The 17,847-nt window shown below is 43.1% G+C and overlaps 1 protein-coding gene across 1 annotated transcript in view; it reads right to left on the bottom strand.

Annotated features, from left to right (window-relative positions):
* The window catches only part of LOC143929798 (ovostatin-like), a 214,208-nt gene that overhangs the window by 174,898 nt on the left and 21,463 nt on the right, over positions 1–17,847 (bottom strand). Inside the window, exon 2 of the mRNA XM_077453774.1 lies at positions 6,933–6,992. Within this exon, the coding sequence (XP_077309900.1) occupies positions 6,933–6,992 (60 nt within the window). The remainder of the gene's footprint in view (positions 1–6,932; positions 6,993–17,847) is intronic.

Genomic DNA, 17,847 nt, shown 5'->3' with positions numbered 1-17,847 from the left:
AGGTCCCGACAGAGGTCGCTGGCTTGAGAGCTGTTCTATCCTTGGATACGGCCAAGGTGTTTGACAGCCTCGAGTGGGGCTACCTCTGGCGGGTCCTGGAAAAATTCGGATTTGGCCCACAATTTATGTGGTTGCTGAGAACTTTATATAAATTCCCAAACGCAAAGTTAAAAATCAATAACGAGTACTCAGAAAGGATCTTACTTGAAAGAGGGACAAGACAAGGGTGTCCTTTGTCACCCCTATTGTTTGCACTGGCAATGGAGCCCCTGGCGTGTACAGTTAGATCATCAAGGGCGCTGCAAGGATTTCAAAAGAAATGCGGGGAAGAGAGGATAGTTCTATATGCGGATGATGTTTTGTTTTTCCTGGGGGATACAGAGGGCTCACCAATCGAAGTAATGCGCATAGTGGAGGAGTTTGGCAGATATTCAGGACTAGCTACCAACTGGGAGAAGTCATCTAACATGCCAGTTGATTCACCTACTAATTCCATCTTAATAGGAATACCCCAACTAAAAGTAGTAGACAAAATGAAATATCTTGGGATAGTGGTGTCAAAGGACCCGAATCCTAGTTCGACTATTGCAAAAATGTAAAAAGAAATGAGACATCTGGAGTAAACTCCCCCTATCAGTGGCTGGACGGGCTAACCTGCTACATAATTCCCCAATCATAATTGGAGAAAAATGGTTCAAAAAAATACTAACACTCTTTAGAGAGCTAATTTGGAAGAAAGGCCAGCCCAGGATTAGTCTACAATCCCTGCAGTGTCCAACAAGTGAGGGAGGCTTGGCAGTTCCCCAACCATATAGCTACTATCTGGCAGCTCAGCGGCAACATCTAGGAGGAAGTGGGAGGGGGAAGATGAGTGACAAAATGTTGCTGCTGGACTCTCCGCATAGATCCATAGTAGAGGCACTAGAGGCAGGTTCCCTTGATAGTAGTAGACCAACGTCAAAACTCATATCCAAAATATGGCTAACAACTAAGAAAATAATGGGGTATAAGGGAGTTACTGAATTTTCACCCATCTGGGATAATAAGAAAAAATAAGAACTTCTTAATATGGGAAAAAATAAGGAATGGGAGAAACACGGAGTATGCCAGGTAACCCAATTGTTTGAGAGTAATAACTTGAAATCATTCATAGAGCTAAGACAGGAATATGGGATACCAAATAAAGTATTTTTCAGCTGTTTACAGATAAGACATGCTTTGGGTAAACAGTTTAACAACAGCATTCCAGAATGGTGCAAGATTCCCCTTCTCCAAAGACTAATTAAAGCTGCATCTAATAAGGGCTTAATATCAACAGTCTACTCGCAAATAATGGGCAAAAAGAATAAGAGCGAAAGCTTGCTCAATAATAAAATAAGAGGACGTGGAAGAAATCACAGCAGAGCAATGGGCAAGGATCCTAGAGTTCAGACCGTTGGTGTCGGTCTCCCCCTCGCAAAGAGTATCCCACATGTTTCTTCTGTATAGAGCTTATTACACACCCATGAAAATGTGCATGTTTGGCCGCCGACCAGATGATAAGTGCCCCAGATGTACCGAGACAGGGGACCTAATACACATGCTCTGGAGATGCCCAAAGTCGCATCGATATTGGGCAGAGATAGTGAAAACAATTAATAACACATTCAGAGTAAAGAGTGAACTGGAACCCAGAGCATGTGTATTGGGCTATATGGGAAAGGAAACCTGCCCAACATGTACATTGTTAGCGGTAGCAAGGAGCCTGTACCAGGCAAGAAAACTGATCGCACAAAACTGTCAATCACAGACTCCCCAGTCTCCAGAAGATTGGGAGAGAACTATGAATAAATTAGTATGGTTAGAAAAAGCTATACTAACTAAACAAGGGAATTACGGCAAGTTCGATAAAATATTCCAACTCAAACATTCCTCACAGTCAGGAGGAGGTGTGCTGGGCTGTGTTCTCCCCACTTCTGTCAAAACAGCAATCCTCCATAGTCCGCACAGCTCTAAGATTGGCGTATGCATGGCTTGATTACACCCCTACATATCTTCTCGATGTGCTCACATCTCCGCTTCAGGTTATCAAATGCAAGGCTGCTGTATTGTGGGAGCCAAACAAACCTCTTAGCATTGAAGAAATTGAAATTGCTCCACCAAAGGCTCATGAAGTCCGGATAAAGATTGTAGCTACTGGAATCTGTCGATCAGATGACTATGTGATAGAAGGACATGTAAAACCAATTAAATTTCTAATTATTTTAGGCCATGAAGGTGCTGGAATTGTTGAAAGTATTGGTGAAGGAATAACTAAAGTTAAACCAGGGGGAGGCTGATCGCATTATTCCACTGTTCCAAGAACCCAGGCTGGGGTAGATAGCCATCTGTGCTTTTTGGTTCTCTATAACAAGGAACCATTAGCTTCTGGTAAGCGGCTCTGTGTACTGTGGTGGAGGCGTTCACAACTCTCACTTTTTGGATTTATTTCACCGCTTTCTTCTCCATGGGAGCTACCATTATTACCTCTTTTTGGAATGTTTCTTCTATTGACTTTCCAGCACAGTCGTTATGGATTGATTATGATTTAAATTGATGGATTCTTTTATTTAATTTCCTCACTTGGAATTTATTGTTTACACATTTTTGGGTGTTTGTGTTCAGATTAGATTTTTGGGTTTATATGTGTATGAGCTTTTTGCACATTTTTTACACGTTCATTTGTATAATCTTCCTTTGCAATATTTGGGAAATAATTTATCAATTATTATTACATATATATATTTTTAAACTTTTTTCTTTAATATTGGGGAGAGTAGGCATATATAATACTGTTTTTTGCACATTTTTCAATATTGGGAGATTATTATCAATTAATTTTTTCTGTTTCTCACAGTGTTCATGTTTAAAGTATTTCTTTATTGATATAATACTTCATCACATTTTTTAGCACAGCCCACTTTTTCTTTTCTTTTGTTTCTTGTCGTTAAAATATGGAACCACTGGCTTCAAAGAATGAATGCCGCTGGGTAGGAGATAGCTATATAGATTAAACAAACTGTATGGTCCTGGGGAAACAGCAAAAGAAAAGAAAGGGAAGGGGAGAGAAGAGGAAAGGAAGGGAAAGAAAAAAAAAGGGAGGGGGAGTGAATTATATAAACATCGTGTATAAGCCCTTGTACACACGGTCGTAGATCCCGACGGAATGTGTCCGATCGGACCGTTTTGTCGGATATTCCGACTGTGTGTGGTCTCCATTCGACTGTTTCCATCGGAGTATCCGACGGACCAAGTTTTCCAACTTGTTGGTAAAATTTTCTGACAAAATGCTCCGATCGGACATACTCCGATCATGTGTACAGAATTCCGATCGGACAAAGTGCCACGCATGCTCAGATCAAATTCCTACATCAAAGCTATTGGCTACTAGCCTGAACGTAGTTCCGTCGTAACTAAATAATGTCATCACGTTCTGAACGATCAGATTTTCCGACAACTTTGTCCGACCGTGTGTATGCAACAGTTTCGGACAAAATCCGTCGGACAAAATCCAACGGACAAAATCCGACGGATTTGGTTGTCGGAATCTCCGACCGTGTGTACAAGGGCTAAGAATGTTTGTTAATAATGGCAAATATGAGACTTCTTGAAACGACATTCTGTATGTTTTAAAGATTATTTGTATTGAATAAAAATAAACAATAAAAATAAAAAAATAAAAAAGGGAAGGAGGGGGCCAGGCAATCAATTATATGTATCCTTTATTGTCCCCTCATGCTCACATGGTGCAGTCACCTTGATTTCAGTGGGCAAGTTTGACTGTCGGTGCTGTAGCCAAATTAAAATTGTCGCAGCAACAAAGGAAAGCACCTCGGCTGTGGCATGTGTACAGCCCTGTCAAGCTGTAGTTAGAATTCTGGTGGGTGGCCAGGGTGTGCTAACACCACAGCTCAGCTGCCTCTTTTTACTGCCCCGCCCCCCAGTCACCAGTGTGAAAGAGCCTATACAGTATAGATACGCTATAGCAAATACAGGTGATTTGGTCAAAACTATGGTTTTGGTCCATTTTAAAATGTAACAAGCATATAAAAAAGGACATTTTAAAATGTGCTATACCCATAGGGGTTAATTTACTAAATTGATATGAGGGGAAGCTCAGCTTATTTTATCATCCAATCATGTGCAACCTAAAATGCTGTTTTTTATTTTCCCTGCATGTCTCCCTTGGATCTACAGCAACTGCACTGACAAGTGCACTTGCAGTGCACTTGTTGTGCAACGTGGATTTGCTTTTAGTAAATAACCCCCTTTCGACATGAGACTAGTATGCCACAAAAAACGGATATTCAGTCATCTAAAAAAAACTAAGCTTGTGTACGAGGCTTAACACATGAATATGCTTTGTTCTAAACCATTCCATTGTAGCTCTGGTTGTATGTTTAGGGTCATTGTCCTGGTGGAAGGTGAACCTCTGCCCCAGTCTCAAGTCTCTACACACAATAGGATTTTCCGCAGACAAAACCTCTGACTTTTGTCTGAAGGCGTGTGCCTGGATTTTGTCTTGCATACAAATGGCAAGGAATTGTCGGCCAACAAACACGAACGTAGTGACGTACTATGTGGTTTTTCAGTTCTTTATCGCCACCCTTTGGGCTCCTACTGCTAATTTCCTGTTAGTAGAAGTTTGGTGAGTGTTGATTCACGCTTTTTATTTTGTGCTTTTCAGTTCATTTCTGAACGGCCGTTCATCAACCAGACATGTTCACAATCTGAGAATCTGTTATTTATTATTGGCCTTGGAGTTATTACTTTGACCCAAATCCAGTCCAGGAACAGGAGGAGGAGGATTTCTTGGACCAAATATTGGTTGCTTTTTTAATTGTGACAAATTATGTCACATGCCTTTGCTGCGGGAGCTCCAGGAGAATAATCCAGATAATTTTCAGCATTATCTCTGGATGACAGACCTCTGCTTTTACCAAGTCTTGGCATTGCTGATCCTTTATTTTAAGAAGCAGGACACATGCATGAGGCTTTTATTTTATTTTTTGGTTGCATAATAATGATTTGATTTGTTATATTTTTGGATGCATAAAATGCACTTTTTGGTTACGTTATATTGGCAGATAGCATGTCTAATTTTCTTTTTTTTCTTTTTTTAATGCACAATAAAAAAAAAAATGTGTGGAATAATACTTGGCTATGTGTTTTATTTCAAATGACAGTTTGGGATTAGGCAGTTACAGTTAAAAAAATACAATGTAAAATTGACAAGGGACACCAACATAGTTATTTATTTGATCTTAAAAACGACAGGATAATGGCGTTGTGGCAACTTGCCCAAAAAGAAAAAAAAATAATAATAATTTGCCACATCATGAATGTTAATTCTCCATTACGAACGCTAGTTTACATTTACAAGACCGACCGCTTCTGGCTCATCCTTGCTTCCGTGTGTTTGTACTTTGAATTTTTGTACACATGCTCGGAAAATCCGACAACAGACATTTGTCTGCGGAAAATTTTAATGCCTGCCATCCAACATATGTCTGCGGAAAATCCAACAATTTTCCGATGGAGCGTACAAACAGTCGGATTTTCTGCCAGCATCTTTGTCATCACACATTTCCCGATGGAAAATCCGATTGTGTGTACGCGGCTTAACAGGTTTTCTTCTAAGATTGCCCCGTATTTGGCTCCATCCATCTTCCCATCAACTATGACCGGCTTCCCAGTCCCTGCTGAAGAAAAGCATCCCCACAACATGATGCTGCCACCACCATGTTTCACGGTGGGGATGGTGTGTTCAGCGTGATGTGCAGTGTTAGTTTTCCGCCACACAAAGCATTTTGCTTTTAGACCAAAAAGTTCAGTTTTGGTCTCATCTGACCAGAGCACCTTCTTCTACATGTTTTCTGTGTTCCCCACATGGCTTCCCACAAACTGCAAACAGGGCTTCATATGGCTTTCTTTCAACAATGGCTTTCTTCTCGCCACTCTTCCATAAAGGCCAGATTTGTGGAGTGGATGACTAATAGTTGTCCTGTGGACAGATTCTCCCACCTGAGCTGTGGATCTCTGCAGTTCCTCCAGAGTTACCATGAGCCTTTCAGCTGCTTCTCTTATTAATGCTCTCCTTGCCCTGCCTGTCAGTTTAGGTGGATGGCCATGTGTTGGAAGATTTGCAGTTGTGCCATATTCTTTTGATTTTCAGATGATGGATTAAACAGTGCTCCATGAGATGTTCAAAGCTTGGGATACTTTTTTTTTATAACATAACCCTGCTTTAAACTTCTCCACAACCTTATCCCTGACCAGTCAGGTGTGTTCCTTGATCTTCATGATGCTGTTTTCTCACTAAGGTTCTCTAACAAACCTCTGAGGGCTTCACAAAACAGCTGAATTTATACTGAGATTAAATTACACACAGGCAAACTCTATTTACGAAATTAGGTAACTTCTGAAGGAAATAGGTTTGACTAGATTTTATTTAGGGGTACCAGAGTAAAGGGGGCTGAATACAAGTGCATGCCACACTTTTCAGATATGTATTTATATAAAAAAAATGAAAACCATTTATCATTTTGCCTCCACTTCACAATTATGTGCCACTTTTTGTTGGTCTATCACATAAAGGATGAGGATTAGAGAACATACAAAGACATTTTGCACAGGACCACAGCTCTTTCTCCATTCCAGCCTTTACAGATGGACCTTAATGATTCTTAAAATTCTGTCAATATTGGTAGGCAACAGAAGGCAAAGACTCTCCAAAATGAATAACATATAGCACATTCACAACCTATATTAAAACTTTATATTATCTCCCCATATCAGGGGTGCTTGGCCATTGAGTACAATGCCAATCTTAGGTCCATATCAGAAGTCAGTTCTGAGCAGAACTGAGAAACTCAAACTACAACAAGCAAATGAAGACATCAGAACAGGCATACCTGGTAGATGGAGAAGGGCATGACTCGGATGGCACAGGATCAGATGGAAAGAAGATTAATCTGTAGTAAGGAACACAAAAGAGGTTTCATTAAGTGGATTTATATTTTATATTTATCTTTCACAAATGCAAAATTGTGTCAAATGTTTCCAGTGAAGGTTTCTGTTAATACTAGAACATACAAAGACATTTTAGACCAGGGGTCTCCAAACTTTCTAAACAAAGGGCCAGTGAACTGTCCTTTAAACTTTAGGGGGGCCAGACATTGGCCAGCGGAGGAAAAAAATAGCTTGGCATCAGTGGGAGTAAACAATACCCCATCATTGTTGTCAGTGGAAGGAATAGTGCCCCATCATTGGTATCAGTGGGAGGAATAGTGTCCCATGATTGGTATTAGTGGAAGTAATAGTGCCCCATTATTGGTATCAGTGGAAGGAGAAGTGCCCCATTATTGGCATCAGAGGGTTGAATAGTGCCCTATCATTTGTATCTGTGGGAGGAATAGTGTCCCATCATTGGTGTATGTCAGTGGAAGGAATAGTGCCCCATCATTGGTATCAGTGGAAGGAGAAGTGCCCCATTATTGGCATCAGAGGGTTGAATAGTGCCCTATTATTTGTATCTGTGGGAGGAATAGTGTCCCATCATTGGTGTCAGTAGAAGTAGAAGTGCCCCATTATTGGCATCAGAGGGATGAATAGTGCCTCATTGTTGGTGTCAGTGGTAGGAACTATGCCCCACTGTTGCTGACATTGGGTGGAATCATGTCCCAATTCCCTGATAAAAGCAAGCAAAGGGCCACATCGGGCCACAGTCCGCAGTTTGAAGAACACTGTTTTAGACAAATGTGCTCTTCCAACTTTGTGGTACCAGTTTGGTGAAGGCCACCTTGACCCTACTGAACATATGTGAGATGACGATTGTGAGCCAAATCTTCCCATCCAACATCAGTACCTGACCTCACAAATGCTCTTTTGGCTGAATGAGCACTCATTCTCATAGACACCCCAAAATGGTATGGAAAACATTCCCAAAAGAGTGGAGGCTACTATAGCAGCAAATGGGGTAGGATTTGGCCAATTCAGTGTTAATGTCCATGGATTTGATACTAGATCAAACAATCTCATATGAGTACTGGTCAAGTATTCACAAACTTTGGCCATATAGTATACATTAACATAAGACACAAGTGTAATGTTCAATGTATATATTATTATTCTGTGCTTTTAGATGGGTTATTTGCTTTAAAAACCTACCATTTGGTTATAGGTACACTTTAGTTTTAGGGAGTAATATAAAACACTTGTGAAGCTTGTTATACTTCTGCTGTCTCCTACTTGGAGGGGAGATTTCTCTTACTTCTTGTTCTGGAGACACATCAGGAAGTGAAAGGAAATCCCTTCTCAGTTGTCACAACTTTCACTGCAAGCTTTCCACCATAATCCTGGTCTGGTGGCATCCATAAAACTTTGTATTTCCCATCACAATTTTTTCCGAAGTGGCAATGGCCACCAGGACAAATGAAGAGGATGAATCTCCCATTAGAAGCATGTGTGTAGGGGGAGCAGGGGAATTCCAGGCAGCAATAATGCATTGCATAGAGAAGCACAGAGACCCAGTGATGATGTCTTTGGGTCCAAAATAAGGTATGCAATAAAAACAGATTTTACTCAAAAATGTATTTTGCATAATATAGAGGGGGAAGGGAGAAACCAGGGAAGGCAAAATATAATCAGATTAAACATCAGCTTTAAAGGATAGCTGTATCCAAACTTTATCCTTATAGCTTTGGATAGAGTACAGAAAGGTTAAAATCTTCTCCAATGTCTTTCTTTTTTTTTTTTTTGTTTGTATAACATTTTTTTTTTATATATAACATTTTTGTCCCAGAGGCGCATGCGTGGAGGCTCTGTGGATGGCAGCATAGGACCAAAGCTCCGCTCAGCACTGGCCATACAGAAATGATAGAGGCTACCCGAAGTTCCCTGAATAACGGTAAAAGGTAGCAGAGACCCTGGGGCACCTCTCTATGCTAAATAGGTTTAAAAAAAGCCCCAAAACCTTTTCTTTGAGTCCTCTGAAAAACTGGACTTTTTCTAAATGGAGACCACTTCTCAGATAAGAGCTCAGTCAATGGCTGAAATCTCCCCAGAAGGCAGGCAAATTATTAACCCTGCAACCCTCTGCTATTACCAAACTTAGTTCCCTCTTTTGCCATACCATCTCCTGAAAACACAGTAACCCTAATATAACGCACTGGAACTAATGGGTACCGTATGTCTTCAATGGATGTTAACCCCATTCACCCTGACTCTATAACAGTACAAACAGTGCAGGTAACCTTTAATGTGACTGATTTGTTTGCTAGAATCTCTGAATTGCTGGACAGAGGCTTAACCCAAAATGCTGACAGAATTACAGGGGAGTTAAGGGCAGATTTTCAGAACCTGGGAAATAGGATTGAACATATAGAATACTGAACATTTGCAGTTTATGCAAGAACAGCTTGAAATTCCTCAAGCTCGGACCGATTACCTTGGAAATCGATCAAGGAGAGATGATTTTTGGATCAGAGGATTACCAGAAACAATCGCTGATGTACAAGCAACGGTTCAAGATATTATCAAATCCTTGATCCCTTCGGTTCCAGCTCATAAATTGGAACTAGACAGGTCCCTTGGCCCCCCAAGGAAGGATGGATCCACAAGAGACATTGTAGTAAAACCGCATTTTTATTCTATCAAGAAAGAAGTGATGAAGCGATCTCGCCAACAGCAACAGATTCAGTATCAAGGGACAGTCATCCAAATATTTGCAGACATTTCCCCATACACCATCCAAAAAGAGACAATCACTGAAACCCCTCTTGGTAGCACTCACCAAGAAAGACATAAAATACCGTTGAGCCCTTCCATTTGCCCTGAAATTTACTTATAAAGGTAAACAACATGCATTTCATAGCTTTCAAGAAGGTGAACGTCTGCTGCTGGACCTGAAGCTCATTACACACGAATCTGACATGGAAACAGCACCCACACAACAGGGTTCAGCTAAACATCCCCTACAAGCCCACCTCCCTTACATTGGGGTACAGCTAAATACAGGAGAATTAAGGATAACCTCCCACCTAGATTAGGGTGACCAAATGTCCCCAGTTTCAGGGGAGAGTCCCCGGATTGAGGACACTGTCCCCGGACCAAGTCTGTCCCTGGTTTTGTCCCCAGATTTGACTTCAACAGGAGCTGGGGAAATTTTCAAAGACAGTCAGTGCAGAATAAAAAGAAAAATCTGAATTACACACCCCTGCTCCTACTAGCTTAGGGGGTGTATGTTTTCCATTATCTGTGCCCCTTTCTTATGATGATGTGCTGGTCAGAGCGGATGGACTATTTCATTAGTTTTCGGCTCACATGTTCTTCTGCCTTGGCTCAAATCCCGGCCAGCTCTGCCTGCTTATCTCCTTGCCTTCCCCAGCAGAGTAATTTTCCTCCGCTCCCCACCCAGTAGTAGCCGGGGCCCGGAGAGTGAGACCTGAGAGGGTGTGAGGCCGGTGGAGGCGGCACCGAGTAGAAAGAGGCAACTGAGCTCAGCTGATAATGTCCAGCAGCAGGAATAGAGAAAAGAGAGATCCAATCGTGGGGCTGCCAGTGCCTTCAAGGCTTCAACACAGGTATGCTTTGGGGGGTGTCTGAATAGACTACATTGCACTGTGTCTGTCTCTCCGGCATAATGGATGGTATCAGAACTCACAGGCAGCAGCACTTATTGGTCAGAAGTTAACAAAATCAGCACCCCGCAGCCATGTTATGTGACACACTGTGACAGAGCCAGCCAGAGCCATGACAGAGTGCCCCCTGCCTGTGAGTTATCATAATGCTGACGCCCCCTCGTTTTTACATGCACACTTTCCAGTTTTTTATTTGGCTAATGCTGAAAACAAAACAAAGGGAGTAGCTCATATATTTTCGAAACAATGCAAATTTAATTTTAAGATGGAACACAGAGACTAGTGATGGCCGAATGGTTCGCCCGGCGGTCGTTTCGCTGCGAATTTCGGCTGTTTGCGGTCCGCCCGATCAGCGGACTATTGCCGCCGTTCGCCCGGCGGACTTCCGTGTTTTTACTGTGTAAAAGAACTTTGACCTATGATGACACATCCATCATGGGGTACAGGACAGCCAATTTAGACATTACAGCACATGGACACTTGGACATTCCCCATAACTTATAAATAGACCCGTTCCTGCGGCCATTTTACATTCTTTCTTCTGTCACTATAGGGAGAGGTTGCTGTGTGGAGCAGGGGGAGATTGCAGTGACCCAAATCGCTAGCTATTTGGTACACAAAAGTTCTTTTCAGGACTGGTATAGGTGTTAGGTGTAGTTCAGGATATAGGTTTGAGGCAGTGCTGTGCTAGTGATTGTTGCAGCAGCCTGAGTGTCTTTTGTCAGTTTAGAGAAAGGGACAGGACGGTGTGTGCTGCAGGGACAGTCAGTTTAGTCATTAGCTGTTACTATCAGGTCCACAAAAGTGCTATTCCAGTTATTGTTCCAGTAGCTTCTGTTTTGTCAGTTTATATAGAGACAGGCAGGAAGCAGTGTGTGAGGCAGTGAGGGTCAGTTTAATCAGTAGCTGTTCCTGTATTAGGTCCACAAAGGTTCTTTTCAGGACTGGTATCAGTGGTATGGTAATAGGCTTGTACACGTATAATATTCTTTCTTCCAAATATAGAAAGAATATTATACTTGACTGCTGCCCTTCTGCTGCAGTCTGCTAATCAGTCACACACAACCTACTTGTTTCACAAAGGTTCTTTATAAGGACTGGTAACCTGGTGTAGGGTGCTATAGTACATAGGGTTGAGTGAGGTACAGTCTGCTATTCTATAAGGACTGGTATAGGTCCACAATACATAGGGTTGAGGGGCACTACTGCTGACCGCTGCCCTATACTGCAGCAGTCCTTCATCAGTATAGGGACTGAGAGTTTTGTCACAGGGTCATTTAAAAAATGACAGGCAGAGGAAGAGGCAGGCCCTTCCGCAGGGGTGGTAGGGGTAGGGCAGGAGCAACAGGCTTGAGCCAAAGTGGGAAGTTGCAGAAGGTGCGTTCAATTCATTTAAAGGACGCACCAGACTTGGTTGAGTGGCTCACTCAGCCTTACTCTTCTGCACCCTCTTCATCCTCTCGATCTGCACCCTCTTCTTCACTCTCTGCTATGTGCACCCCCAAAGACACTACCAACAACAACACCACCACCACCACATACCTTCCGCTTGAGTCACAGGAATTATTTTCCGATCCATATCAAGACATTTCTGATGCGCAGCCACTCTTGGTATTGGATCAGGAAGAGGAGGTAGCAACAACCGCTACTCAGCAGTCTGACGACAGTACCCAGATCAGCCCAAGGAGGAGGTTGGTCCCCGGTGTTGCTGCCTACTCCAAGATCTCTACTTATAGCGGTGGGGAAGGTGACGTCGATGATGACGTGTCTAGTGATGTCACATGGGTGCCCACAAGAGAGGAAGAGGAGGGGAGTTCAGAGTGAGATATGGACCAGCAGATAGGGAGGAGAAACAGGAATAACTTACATTGCACAGGAGGGACAAAGCAGACTGCTAATGTATCAGTAGCGAGTCATCGACCATGTACGGTCACATCTGGCGCTCCCAGGACACCGGCACATGGCTCCGCAGTGTGGGCTTTTTTTAACGTGTCCGCTGCTGACAATAGCGTTGCCATCTGCAATCTTTGCAGTCAACGCATTAGTCGCGGTAAGCCCAACACTCACCTAGGGACGACCTCCTTAAGAAGGCACATGAGCAGCCATCACCGAGCCCAGTGGGAGCAACGGAACACACAAAGCCACACTCCAGGCTCTCACCGTCCAGCCTCGTCTTCTACTTCTCCTTCTTCTCTCTCCTCACAATTGTCCTCCACTCCACCTTCCATCACGCCAAGCTCACGTTTTTCTGCAAAAAGGCAGGCTTCCGTGGGCCTAATGTTCGAGCGTAAAAAAATTATGACACCGGATAACCCTCTTGCCCAACGGTTGACGGCTGGCTTGTCAGAACTCATAGCCCGCCAACTACTGCCATATAAACTGGTGGACTTGGAGGCCTTTCGCAAATTTGTGGCCATTGGAACACCACAATGGAAGGTCCCAGGAAGGAAGTATTTCTCACAGAAGGGCATCCCAGAGCTATATGGCCATGTTCAGCGGCAAGTGAATGTATCTCTGGCACACAGTTTCGGTGCCAAGATACATCTGACCACAGACACGTGGTCTAGCAAACACGGGCAGGGAAGGTATATCACTTTTACTGCCCACTGGGTGAACCTTCTGACGGCCGTCAAGCATGTAACCCATGGCACCCGTGTAGATTTGGTTTTACCGCCATGGATTGCATGTAGGCCTGGCCCTTCTTCTCCTCCTCCTCCTACTCCATCCTCCTCCCTCTCCTCCTCGGCTGACTCCCCTTTTCCGCTGCTAGCGTCTCTTCCGCTGCGCCGCCCAAGCTCCCCAGAACCTATTCGACATGCCAGGTGAGATGTTGCCATGCCGTGCTGCATCTGTTGTGCCTGGAAGCCAAGAGCCACACTGGCCCGGCAGATCAGTGGCTAACACCGCTCAATTTGACAGTTGGTAAAGTGGTGTGTGACAACGGTGCCAATCTGCTTAGCGCATTGAAACAGGGCAAAATCACGCACGTGCCATGCATGGCACACGTCTTAAACTTGGTCGTGCAGCAATTTGTTGTCAAATACCCTGGGGTCCAGGACATCTTGCCGCAGGCAAGGAAAATCTCGGCCCATTTCAGAAGATCTTACACGGCCATGGCTCGCCTTGCTGACATTCAGCGGCGACACAATCTGCCAGTCAGACGTCTTATTTGCGATTGCCGGACGTGATGGAACTCAACCTTCTATATGCTTGATAGGCTGCTCCAGCAGAAACGTGCAGTTAACGTCTACCTGTATGAACTCTGCGGCAGAACAGGTTCTGGGGAGCTGGGTTTTTTTTCACCGCGCCAGTGGCTGCTCATGCGCGACGCATGCAGACTTCTGCGCCCATTTGAGGAGATCACCAAACTGGTCAGTCGCAGCCATGGCGCCATCAGTGACATGATACCTTATGCCTTCTTTATGGAGCGTGCATTGCGTCGTGTCATTGATCAAGCTGTGGAGGAGCAGGAGCGGGAAGATGAGGAAGTCGCAATGCTGGATGAATTCCCAGGGGGGGCTACTCTATCTGAGACAAGTCAACAACAGGAGTCTGAAGAGGAGTCAGAGGAGGATGGTGCCGGGGTGGATGAGGAGGAGCAAGAAGAGCATGCTTTAAACCTTTCTGGGATCCCTGTTGTTTTTTTTTTTATATATTCTTTATTTATCTTTTTACTACAGTATTCAAACATGTTTTTACAATTCTTGCGGATGAGAATATTTTATAATATATTTCACAGACCTTTTAAACTGCTTCCGCCTCTCCTTTTAAAAAATACATTTAAAACCCCCAAACCCCCCTCCTCCCCCCTTGGGCAAGAAAAAAATAAAAATTAAAAAAATTAAAAAAAAAGGAAGAGAAGTGCCCCCCCATCTCCTCCTATGTCCTTCGTCCTCCTCCTTGTCACCTTCTCCTACTAATCAGACATGTCAGTTCCCACTCTCTAAGAATGTCAGCCATTTTTGCCACTTTCCTTGGATTTCATTTTCTATCTCCTGGGTTTTAATGATCGAATCTTCGATCCGCCTAATCTGCTCCACCCTCTTCACCCACTCCAGAATTGTCGGCTCCTGCGGGTCTCCCCAATGATTTGGTATTAAGGCTTTGGCTGCATTCAAAAGATAAGGGACAAGTGTAGCTTTGTACTGCTTTACTCCCATGTCTGTGTCGTGGAACAGACAAGCCCATGGACATGTCCTAATCCTCCTTCCGGTTATCAGAAAAATATTTTGAATTATCTTATCCCAGAAAGGTCTTATTTTCGGGCAATCCCACCATATATGTTTAAACGATCCTTGTTCCTTACATTCCCTCCAACACATCGATTCCTCTCCGGCTCTTAGCTTCTGCATTCTAGTGGGTGTCATGTACCATCTTGCTATTAATTTATATGCCATTTCATGGGTTCGTGAGTCTTTAGCTAGTGCGTATGTCATTTTCAATATTTTCCTTCTGTGTTCATCATTTCTAAGTGTCCCCAATTCCCCTTCCCATTTCCTTACATATTCAGGTAGCTCCCCCTCACCCTCACCTCGTAATATTTTATATAATTTGGAAACCCTTTTCACTATACAGTGTGCATCTTTAAATAATTTTTCTAATGGCCTTAACTCCTTCATTCCTCGTAGAGGCTGTGGGAGCCCTTGTGTAAAATGTACTATTTGGATATATCTCCATCTGTCTAATGTTCTGTGTCCCCATTCTTGTGTGATTTCCCTATACGTTACAATCCTATTCCCTTTAATCACCTCTCCTAATGTAATTTCTACTTTCTGTGCCCATCTACTGTAATACAACCACTCTTCCAATCCTGGTAAAAAGTATTTTGTGTCAAGTAGTGACATAAGTGGAGAATTATATGTCCAATTGTGTAACTTATTTATTTTATCCCATATTCTGAGTGTGTGTCTTGTGATTATACTAGTGCCTGTTCCTAGGTTCCGCACCTGGGCCGGTATCCAAATCATTTTAGCTAAGTCCGTCCCACTTAATCTTGTTTCAAGCTCCGCCCAGCTCTTCTCCTTTAAATTATGTATCCAATCTGCTATCCTAGATAGCATTGTAGCCTCATAATATTTGTTGAAGTCTGGGAGACCCACTCCTCCTTCTTCCTTTTCCCTCGCAAGGACCTTGTGTGCAAAACGTGCTTTTTTTGGGTGCCATATATATGTGAGGACTAAAGATTTTAATTTTCTAAAAAAGCTTCCCGGGAGGGGGATGGGGATCATTTGAAATGTATATAGTACTGTAGGTAATATGAACATTTTTATTACATTCACTCTTCCTATCCAGGATATTCCTTTGTGTTTCATGTTTTTCAATTGGGCTTTAATTTTATTGAGCAGAGGAATATAATTGGCTTCAAATAAATTCGCCCTTTTTGCTGTTAATTTTATCCCCAGATAGCTCAGTTCCCCTCCACTCCATCTAAAAGGTAAACTAGCAGCTAAGTCTCTTTGCTCCACTTCCAATATGTTTAGATTTAATATTTCTGTTTTGGATAAATTAACTTTGAAATTTGATAGTCGACCGTACTGTTCCATTTTCTTCACTGCCGCCGGGATCGATATTCTGGGGTGTGTGATATATAATAGCAGATCGTCTGCAAATGCAGAGCCCTTATACTCTCTTCCTCCCATCTTGATTCCCCGTAGATCCCGATTTCCCCGGATCGCTGCCAGTAACGGCTCCAAGGCAATCACGAAGAGAATCGGGGATAGAGGGCATCCCTGTCTCGTCCCGTTGAACAATTCAAGGGGGCGGGACAGGGAGCCATTCACCTTAATCTTTGCTGTCGGTTTATTGTAAAGCGCTTTAACCCACTTCATCATTCATCGCCCAAGCCCATGTGTTCTAAGGTCTCATTTATGAACTCCCAATCTGTTCTGTCAAAGGCTTTCTCGGCATCCACCGACAATAACAGGGTGGGAGTCTCTCTTCTAGATGTTTCTTGTATCAACATAATTGATTTCAAAGAGTTGTCTCTCCCTTCTCCTCCCCGAACGAATCCCACCTGATCGGTATGAATCCACTCGGGGAGGAGGGTTTTCAATCGCTCGGCCAAAATTTTCGCATAGATTTTCACGTCCGTATTCAACAATGATATCGGCCTATAGCTTTCCAATGCTGCGGGGTCTTTACCTTCCTTTAAAATCAATGTGATATGGGCGAGCAGGGCCTCTTCACGAAAGGCCCCCCCGTCCCCTACCTCATTGAAATATTCACATAGTTTAGGTGCCAAAAAATTTTGAAATTTCTTGTAGTATAAAATAGAGTAACCGTCGGGGCCCAGGCTTCCCCCTAAAGCTGTGTCTTTGATTGCCTTTTCCACTTCCATACCTGAAATCGGGGCCTCTAATTCCTGCCTCTCGTCCCATGTGATTATTGGAAGGTCAAGCTTTTCTAGATATTCCCTGATTGCTTCTTTCCTCTTCCCCCCTTCCTCCCTTCTTATACCTATATTGTATAAGGCGCTGAAATATAAGTGGAAGTTCTCTGCAATCTCCGGTGTAGCGAATTTCATCTCACCCTTTTTGTCTCTGATCTTCGGTATATAGGTCCTATTTTTCTGTTCTTTTACTCTTCTTGCTAACCACTTACTTGACCTATTCCCCCATAGGTGTCTCTCTCTATTTATTTTATGGAAAGCCGTTCTCCTCTCTTGCTCTAATACTTCTTCTAGCTCTCTTTTTTTCTTCAATAATTCCTGGGTATCTTGAAGCCCTCTAGGTCTAGTCATTTGTTCGAGATCCTCTATTTCTTTGTAAAGCTGGGCCTTCTCCTTTTCCCTAACTCTCTTCTTCCCTGCGCCAATTCCTATTAACATCCCTCTAATGACTGCCTTATGTGTCTCCCAGATAGTAGCCTTTGAATATTCTCCTGTGTCGTTTACTTCATAAAAATCCTTTAATTCCTGCAGAATTTTTATACTAACTTCCTGGTCTTGAATGAGAGAATCGTTCAATTTCCAGGCACTTCCTGTCCCCATATGGCCCTGTATTTCTAGTTGGATTTTCACCGGGGCATGATCGGAGAGGGTGATTGATTTAATTTCTGATTTTTTTATATTAGCCATTAGTTGTTGTCCTACAAATATATAATCCAATCTTGTGAAGGTTTTATGGACCGAGGAGAAGTGGGTGTAATCCCGTTCTTTCTGATGGTTAACTCTCCAAACATCTTGGAGCTG

This window comes from Lithobates pipiens, unplaced genomic scaffold (genome assembly GCF_037356315.1).
Source record: "Lithobates pipiens isolate NorthernLeopardFrog02 unplaced genomic scaffold, aLitPip1_a1.2 Scaffold_25, whole genome shotgun sequence".
Taxonomy (NCBI): domain Eukaryota; kingdom Metazoa; phylum Chordata; class Amphibia; order Anura; family Ranidae; genus Lithobates; species Lithobates pipiens.
Note: the sequence above shows the minus strand (reverse complement) of the source record. Positions and strands in the feature narration are given on the sequence as shown.